This window comes from Berghia stephanieae, chromosome 5 (genome assembly GCF_034508935.2).
Source record: "Berghia stephanieae isolate SIO BIC M18660-M18661 chromosome 5, UCSD_Bste_1.3, whole genome shotgun sequence".
In the NCBI taxonomy this organism is placed as follows: domain Eukaryota; kingdom Metazoa; phylum Mollusca; class Gastropoda; order Nudibranchia; family Aeolidiidae; genus Berghia; species Berghia stephanieae.
In genome coordinates, this window is record NC_088364.1 from 568,376 (window position 1) to 578,563 (window position 10,188).

At 33.4% G+C, this 10,188-nt stretch overlaps 1 protein-coding gene across 1 annotated transcript in view; it reads right to left on the minus strand.

The window, feature by feature from the left end:
* Positions 1 to 336: 336 nt before the first annotated feature.
* The window catches only part of LOC144972202 (uncharacterized), a 13,659-nt gene continuing 3,807 nt past the window's right edge, over positions 337 to 10,188 (minus strand). The window contains exon 2 of the mRNA XM_078913219.1: positions 337 to 4,372. Within this exon, the coding sequence (XP_078769345.1) occupies positions 3,244 to 4,350 (1,107 nt within the window). The 5' untranslated portion in view covers positions 4,351 to 4,372 and the 3' untranslated portion in view covers positions 337 to 3,243. The remainder of the gene's footprint in view (positions 4,373 to 10,188) is intronic.

The window sequence follows — 10,188 nt, forward strand, 5'->3', positions numbered from 1 at the left end:
GGAAGAAAATTGGATAATCAAAAATGTCTAAATTTACAATGTTATAAAAAGCACGCGGAAAAAGAATGACAAAGAGGATTGAATAAAAAGCAGATAACAGATGAAGATTCCGAGAACAAACTTCCTGTGTATTTGGATTGAGATCACCTTACAGTCGGCTGTATGGTCTTGTGGGATGATGACATTCGCTTTCGGATCGGAAGGTCCTGGGTTCGAGCCTCACTCGGGGCATTTCACATAAAATGTTCCAACCTCTCTCACATCGACCCGTTCTTTGATTGTCTTTTCTTTTATTGACATTGATATGACTTTTTAATAAAGAAAACTTAGACATCATAAAAAAAAGTTGTTTTTATTGTACAAAACTGAGGCTTTTTACATTTTTGCCATAAGTTGAACAGAACACCAAAGCGTAACAACTGTGTTGATGCAGGTAGACTCGCTCAGGATACAGAGCTTTCTAATTCGAGTCAAATTATCGTAAGATCATATCAAGATTGGAGATTCCAAATTTATTTTTACCAATAAACAACACCAATCAAACACGAATACTGGATAACAACACAAAAATCGTGTTCTTTTTACATAAAAATAAAATATATTACATAATACTGTGGATGTGGAAACAGAGATCAATTTAAATAAAAACTAAAAACTATGAAAATTATGAAAGATCTATAATAACAGTATAAAAAGTTAGGAATTTGAAAGCTTTTTGGAAATGAGTAAAAACTAAAGAGAAAATTAGCTATAGGTTCTCTAATAAATCCAAGCGGAGATGTAATCATAAACGACAATGAAAACTCTGAACTATTAAATTACTATATTTCCAGTGTTTGTTTTATAAAGGAAGATGTTTCCAACTTTCCAACTATTCCTGTTAGAAATTACAATAAATGTCTTGAAAATATTGGTATCACACTGGAAATGATTTTACAAAGTCTTCTAAAATTAGATAATTCTAAAAGTTTTGGTCCCGACGGTCTTCATCCCCATTTTCTCTTATGCGTGGCTCATGAGAAATCTTCCACCCATATCACATGAATAATGGTTAAAGAACAATGGAATTATTTGAGTTTTGAAAAATAACCAAAATACTGGGTGTACGCAATTATAATACAAATTTTACCAAAAACGTATCACTTGTATAAACATTGCGTTGAATACCTGATTAAAATCCCTCTAAATAACAATAAGAAAAACTCAAGGACAACATAGAATAAAAAGGTTTAAACCGACGTGTACATATAGGCAGGTCTGACGTCGGACCTCACTTAAGGGCCTAATTTAACATTGTTGTAATGGACAATAATTTGCATAATTTTTTAAAGATTTACTTTACAATGGGCCCATAATGTATTTGGTTATCAGACCTGCAAATAGGACCACGTCGGTTTAAAACAATTCATGAAACAGGATTTTAATTGTGATTTTCTAAGATGTCACGAGTCATGAATTCAAGACAATTTTTTCTTCACTACGGACGAATGCATTGCATTGCAAACTGTTTCCATGGAGACGGCGTCATCTTGATATTTCAAAAGTATATAATCCAAATTTATTCCATCGACAAATCAAAAACAAAATTGTGTAAGACTGCAAGACAGATATTCGTGATTCTCATATTTTATGGTGGCCAACTGTATGATATAATACAATGTGATATAACAGTGTTATATAACATATCACAACCTAAATAAATAATGTAATATATTGTTTTTGTTTATTGATGTTGTTTTTAAAAAAAAATATTTAGGGTTTTACGGCGCTTGCGACACATTTAGGTCATATCAGTGCCAGTAATAAGAAGAAAATGGAATAGTCAAAATATTCTAGATTTACAATCAAAGCACCCAAGAAAAAGTAAGACAAAGGGGAATTGGTTCAAATTGGGAACAGGCGTAGATTCTAAGAGCACATCGTCAATGTACTCAGTTTGAGATCACCTAAAAGTCTCATCCAGACACCAGCAAGGATCCCACTAAGAGGAAGACTCTCAAATGGTTACAAATCATATGTTAAAAGAAAAAACCCAAAAAAAGTATATAACAGAGAGGTGATTTACAAGGAAAATAAAAGATCATCTCCCAAAACTATAACTATACATTCGACTGCTTCCCTCCCAGCAAAACCAAGTAATCTCATTCCAAGACAAAGACAGAAAGCAATTGGAATACTGATATAGGGGTATAGAAGACACAGCAAGTCCCTCCCTGCCCACTATGGGAAGTCGGGAACTCCACCCAGACAGTAATATATTATTATACAATGTAACGCAATATAAATAATATAATAAGATATGATCTAATATTATAGTGTTATATAACACAAAGTAATTTCCGCAAAGATGAAGGGAAAATATATACATCTGTGTAAAACCAGCAATGTTGTATGGATTAGAGACAGCAGCTATGACAAAGAAACAAGATAAAGAAGTTGAGGTGGCAGAAATGAGGATGTTGAGATGGTCACTTGGCTGGACAAGAAAAGATAATGTGAGAAATGAACGAATTCGAAGGTTGACTGAAATGAAGAATGTATCGATAAAGATGAGATAAGATAGATTGAAATGGTTCGGACATGTTAAGACACGAGAGAGGGAGTAGGTGGGAAGGAATGTATTGGATACACAGTTAGCGGGAAACAGAAAGAAGGGACGCTCAAAGGCTTGATGGATGGATAGGGTCAAGGACGATATGAAAGAACTGGGCCTGGAGGAAGATGATGCTATGAACCGAGATGCATGGAGATGTAACATTCATTATGGCAACCCTGCAAAATGCGGGATAAGCTGAAATATGAAGAAGAAGAAAGGGTTTTTATTGTACAAAACATTTTGCCATAAGTTGAACAGAACACCAAAGCGTAACAACTGTGTTGTTGCAGGTAGACTCGCTCAGGATACAGAGCTTTCTACTTTGAGTCAAATTATCGTAAGATCATATCAAGATTGGAGATTCCAAATTTATTTTTACCAATTAACAACACCAATCAAACACTAATACTAGATAACAACACAAAAATCATGTTCTTTTTACATAAAAATAGAAATTGTATATTACATAATACAGTGGTTTAAATATAAAATGAAACTATGAAAATTCGTCCTACATGTTAAGTGTTGCTGTAGGCTAGGGACCCATTGTAAAGCGCTTTGAGCATGTTTTGCAGATATTACGCTATTTAAATGCTTCGATTTTTATGATTCTTATTCTCGTGTAGGCGATTACAATTTAAAGGTAACTAAACAGAATTTTGGGTTTTATTTTGTCGGGGACGGCAGAGAAATTTTGTCAGTTCTTCTCTGTAGTCCGAACTCACGATATAGTAGACAATAACGTTACAACATGCGTTCATCAACACTAAAATGTCACGCACAGAGTGGATTTTGACATAGGTTCCGGGTTTCTTATCAAAAGTCATCGTTTTTGAAACGTAATATAAATTTTTCCGAGATTGGAATACAATTTTAAGTATCGAGCCTGTCACATGACACACAAAAAATACAACAGAGATCGTTACCAGCATACGAATGAGTTTTAATTCCTTTGTGTTCCATTTTTGTTTAGGATCCGTCTGTGTTTGGGATGACGTGGCCAATCTAAATTTATTTGCTTTGACCAGATGAACAATGATCGTGGTATTGAACATAACCACACACACAACACTCAATGGTCGCAGAACACCAAATTCTACGGTATTCAATGTTTTATGTACGTTTTTATAGTGTCTGTAACCCTCCCAGCCATTTTTCGTATTCAACGAATTATCAAACAAAATCTTTGTAGTAGCAAAGGAAGCTGTTAAAAGAAAGATGACAATTAATACAAAGTACGTACGACATTTTGTAAACATGGATTTGACACGGAATGGAAACGCCACGCAAGCCATTCTCTCCGCTGATATGTAGGCCAGTGACAAACAGGAGCAGGTAATGAAAGCATTTTGCATCTCGAATACTGCATTATTTATAATAACGTGATCTGTTAGTTCAAACTGAAGTACCAGGTAAAACAGGCAGGTAAAGAAATCAAACACGGCCAATCCCATTTGATTCAATGTGAAACTGTCTTTAGAAATCCCTCGACGGATAAAAATAATCATGTTGATGATGTTTGAGACTACACCAAATCCTGAAAGGATACTGACCACAATTTTTTTCATAAAAATGTCCCAAAAAGGGCCAAAACTAGAGGTAAATTCGGACCAATATACGTCTCTGGAGGTTGTCTGTTCATTTTCTGTTGTAATTTGATCGCTCCAATGTTTGGCAAATGCGTCGTAATTCGACGTGGCAGGACCATTCCGGAAACTGCCTCTTGTCGTGTCGTCATAGAAATAACGAGCCATCCATGACACTATTTGTGAAAATCTGTGAAGCAACAAAATAAACACATATAAATAAGACTGAAGGATAAAGCACACAATATTTAAAGAGAAAGAGTGAAGCCTTACTCTGACACGTCAAGGCCCGTTGGCATGAACGAGGCCTAGAGTCTGGTAAATGACTAGCTAGTCTTAAGCCCAAGCGAAGTAAGTGACTAAAAAATCGGATTTCATGAACGCTTTCTAGTCTCGGACTAGCTAGACTCTTGCCTAGAAGTGGGCGTTGTAAGAACGGTGACTACAAGAAGGCACGTTAAGATACACCAACTCTCATACTTACAACGCAAAAGATTTTCAAAGAGGAAATTGGATTCAATAGTCTGATGTCACGTCGCCCAGCAACGGCGGCCATCGTGGTTCTAAACAAAGAAAATCGGTACTTTTTATTCTTCATGCTGGCTAGAACTTTTCATATGTCTTGTGATCAGAATGTGTAAAAGTCAAAACATTATCAGATTTATAATTTTTTCCCCTCTGGATACGCTTTTATGCTCGTCGGAGAAATATTTCATAAGGGCATCCGCCATTGTTCCGATAGTTTAAAGTCAGTTACTAAGTTACCATGCGTCATTACGACGGAAGTGATGTTACGACTGTTGAAGCGTATTACAACACAAGTGATATTGACTGTCGACTGTTATAATAAGAGTCACCGCCTTGTGCAAAAAAACAAAAACAAAAACTCGTGGTGTTTCACATTCGTGTAAAAGTTTATTTTTCTTTACAGTCGCTAAGATTGATATCTTTGAAAAATATTTGGTCGATTGGAAATGCAATTCGACCACTTGAAGGTCAACCAGAGGTCACTAAAGTTCAGATGAAGTCAACTACATTAAACAATTAATTACTCGTAAATTATCGATATTTTATAACATCTTTCACTCTCTCCTTACCGATCATTTTCAGGATTTTTCCAAAGTGGCAGAAAAATGGATTTTTTAAACTCTCTACAGAGAAACGTTATATTCTTATTAATCAAACAAAGATCACTTTTCAAAGTTTGTGATGTACAAATAAATCTGAATAAGAAAAAAATGTATATTGTGTCGTAACAACTGTGACGATTTTGCTGCAGGTGGTAAGGAGAGGGTTAAGAACATAAAAACTTTATTATATGTTAAACAAATCACATGTACACTTTTGTTAATATTCTCTTCGATTTGTACGAGTTATTGACCTTGATTTGATTTTTAGAAGAATAAAAACATCCCTCTTTTTAAAATAGCATGCGGACCGCACTTTATTTTATATTACTCAAAAAATAAAGTTGACTCTTTTGGATGTCAGTGACAAGCGTATAAAGTTATAAGCAAATCAAGGACAAATATATTGAAAGGATTGACATGTGGAACCTTCAGCCCCCGCTAGTGAGGGCCATTGGTTGGATAACGATTTCAAGAAAAACTACTACTTTTCTGCCTTGGTACAATTTCCTAGAATGCGCAATAATTGATTCTGTTCTTATAATTTCGGTTCCTTATAATAAATTGGTTAATTGGCGACCATAAGTTTTAAATAATATTTCTTATGTCTTGAACTTTATGAAAATATACAAAAAGTAGTGAACTATCAACAATTTTACAGGAAAGTATGAACTATTTTTCTATGACGCCCTCTTACAAACTGAGTGATTGGGTTTGTTATCATTTTTTAAAATCGAAAGTACGAATCTGATTTCAATACCTTTAATTAATAACTGGCTAATTTATCGAACCAGAATCTTTGAAAAGTTGTAAGTACCAATAATAATTGCATAATAATTATTTAAGAAATGTTTAGAATTAGCATCTGGTTGTAGTTCCTGTCGACGATAGTTGGACCCATTGTCGTGCTTGCTCTGTCGAGTCGCACAGATATGGTGATCAGACTCCGACATCCTGATTCGAATTACTGTTTCTTATTTTATTATGGCCTGTGGCTTTATGTTTATATCTCTTTTTCTATATGGTTAACTGATAAATATCAACTTTATTGTATTAGTCTAGTGTATAAGTCTAGAGGGGACTTTGCTCGTCACGTCAACTCCACAACTTGAACAGTCCTTTCTACTACTGCAGTTGCTAGTCAGTGCTATTGCTAGATAGCTAGAATAGTTAGTGGGTCTGATATATTACCATATATGATGGAACTTGGACACTGAATATATAGGTATGCCCATCACATGGATCTGAAGTTGCTGATATGACTGTCAATCGTATGGGACTCTAGTACTCTGAATATATAGATTTTCCTCATTGATCTGAGATGTTACAGTTACAGTTACACTCACTCAACTCACTCACTCTAATTATATCTGTGACCATGGAAGGGAATTATGGATCTGATGCTACTCCACTGACTGAAAGGAATGAACTAGTAGTCTGAAATATAGTTTTGTCTCAATGATCTGAGATGTAACTCTATTAATTAACTCTTTACTACATGTAAGGGAGGGAACTATGGATCTGATGCTACTCATTGACTGTAAGGAATGAACTATAGTTTATTAATCAGATTTTTTTATGAATGACAATGGCGCATGTTTTTCTAGTTTTTCTCAGATGTCCCTCTATCAAAAGTTTAAAACTTTGTGTCAACCTCCGAATCATTTTCTCTTAACTGAATAAAGATTTTGGCCCGTATTGTGATGCCATATCACAAAAAAGATTTCTTCTTCACGACCTATAGAAAGATACTTTAAAACCGATGTCATAAAATTAGAGATTTTACACTGCTAAATGTAAACAGTTTCGCACCACAAAGTAAGATGAATTCATCGTTTTTCAAAAAAATCTTGTGACACAGAATAGTTCCGGCTAGTGGTTATGAGTTCACATCATACTATTTTCGGAATAAAAGCAAAACACATTAACTGTTATAAAGTAACAACTTATGTAGTTTGCATCCAATTTTGACTCGGTAATTTATTGCTTTTTATTTACATCACGTCGCAATTACCGAAGACTGATATGAATCTCTATCTTTAACTCATTTGAACTAGTGATTAAATACTCAAAATTATCAAATTAACAATGAATGTTTAAATTAAACTTTGAAAGATTTTATCTATGCATGAACGTTTCACACAGAATTTTAAGTTTTCTTTTAAACCTATAAGATCTTAAACAATACGATGTGATACGGAATCTCCATCGGTTCCTTTCTCGTAAAGCTGCGAAAAGAAGTCTACGTGTATCTGTCGATAAGCCATTAAAGAGGACAGCTATGGAATTGGAATTTCACAATCAACCATGAGTTTTGCGTGTTATTTTTGTTACGTTGTTGTTGAACACAAGCACATTTTGTGGAAACACTGTATCATAAATTGATGAATTTCTACTTTTGACTTGTCTACATTAAATTTATGCAATCCTCTTTGGCAAAATAACAAGCTATTTCTCAAAAATTTTAAACCAAAATAATGTTGGAAGCGCGTAATGTTCACTTTCATTTGTATTCATCAATAACGTATATTGATTGTTATAAAATGTAAACATGTCTGTCGTTCCTTCATATTCGGATTCTGTACGAACATCATATAAGTTTCAATTAACCGAACATTCCATTTTAACAAGTTCTTTCAAAATGGATAAGCGGAAAATCATATTTTTGACACTATAATCATATTTGAGTTCCGATCCTTACCAGTTATCGATTTTAATATGGCTGTCATAAGCGAAATACTTTCCTATTGTTTTAAAATTCGTGAAAAAAATATTTTTCATTTAGACAAAATGATCCAGAAGTTCATACAAATTTTTGCAGCTGTACATCGTGAACACCTGAGAAAAAGAAGAAAAAGGCGCGCCCCTTATCAAAAATCGACTATCTGAATAATATATAGTTCTGTCTCATTGATCTGATATGTTACTTTATTGATTAACTATGGAATGGAATGGAACTATGAATTTGATGCTACTCCATTGACTATATGGAATGAACCAGTACTCAGAATGTTTTGCCTCACATGAATTTTTGCCTCTTGTGGGTCATGGACGTGATTTGTTAGCAAATTCAAGATGGGGAAAATTGTGGTGTTGCGAATTGCAATGGTAACTACAATGAAGCCAATAAATGTTGTGTGTTCAGATTTCTTAAAGAGGAACGAGACTGGTAAACATGGTTAAACAAACTCCCTCCTCGTGATGATATTGAACCACAACCGACAGAATTTGTTATTTGTGAAAGACATTGGTCTGCAGGTGTTCCAATAAATATTCTACCTGGCAGACCGATTGTCCCTTATAGGGATGAAATGGTGTTCAAAAAATTAAACAATTAATAAATTCGAGAGATCCTAATTACAACTACGATATATGTAGCGCTTCCCTTAGTAGATATTTTGGTATTCATATTTTTCTTGGGATCATCTTCCATAGATTACCTCCATTTGTTGATATTGTACAACTCCTCTCCCCTTCACCTAATTGTTCACCCTCATCCTCATCATCACATTACATGTACATTCATTAATCAAGCTTCTAAAGAAATCATCCTGAATCAATCACTATAAGGTCAGTTTTTTAGAATATCTAACTACTCATCCCTTCCGTTTCTTGGCTACTCTTATTCACTGCTGATAATAATAATCATTAAATATTTTTTTGGACCCAGAGTTCACAATTACTCTATTAAAAGGTAGATCTTGCCATTTAATGCCCCTGTTGTTATTTTGGTTTGAATTTTCTATATTTTTAGTTCGCCTCCACTAGCGGGGGCTGAAGATTCCACATGTCAGTCCTTTCAGAATAGTTGTCCTTGAAGCAAATTAAAAAAATGTTTGATTGAGTTATCGCCCATTATAGAAGAGTCACTGCATCGTGCAAAGAATCGAGTTGTTTCCCCTTCCGTGTGGACGGGGTTTTTTTTCTTCAAATTCGGTAAGATTGATATCTTAGGAACAAATTTGGCCGATTGGAATTTCAAATCGACTTCTTGAAGGTCATCAGAGGTCAATCAAGTTCAAGGTCAGCTATATTAATAATTTAATTACTTGCAAATTATCGATATTTTATAACATCTTTAAGAACATAAAAACGTTATTATATGTTAAACACATGTACAGGTAAACTTTTAAAAAAAGATTCCCTTCGATTTGTACAAGTTATTGCCCTGGATTTGATCTTGAGATGATTACAAATATTCCTCAATATAAAATAACTGGCAAATCACACTTAATCTTCTACTACTCAATAATACAGTTTATTGTTTTGGATGCCAGTAGCAAACAAATAAAGTTAAAAGCAAAATACACAACATTTGATTGAGTTATAGACGACAATGATGTTCACCGTTGATTGTCAATTCTATATTTAGAACAATGGCAGTTTCATTGAGACATCTTACACCAAGATTGAAACTCACATAAATTGAACCAAAACAAACAAATAATTACACAAAAGAGAAAGTGTGTTCTGATGAATCACATTATTTCAGTCAATTGCAATGTCAATAGAATAACTTTTGTCTCCACTTTAATAATAATAATAATAATGATAATAATAATAATATAATAATAATAATAATAATAATAATAATAATAATAATAATAATAATAATAATAATAATAATAATAATAATAATAATATAATAATAATAATAATAATATATAATAATAATAATAATAATAATAATAATAATAATAATAATAATAATAATAATAATAATAATAATAATAATAATAATAATAATAATAATAATAATAATAATAATAATAAATGGCATTTATATAGAGCTTTACACCGTTGTCACAGGCTCTAAGCGCTTTACAGTGATATAAAACAAAACATATTACAGTGAGACAAGTGTGAAGGAAACGTGATA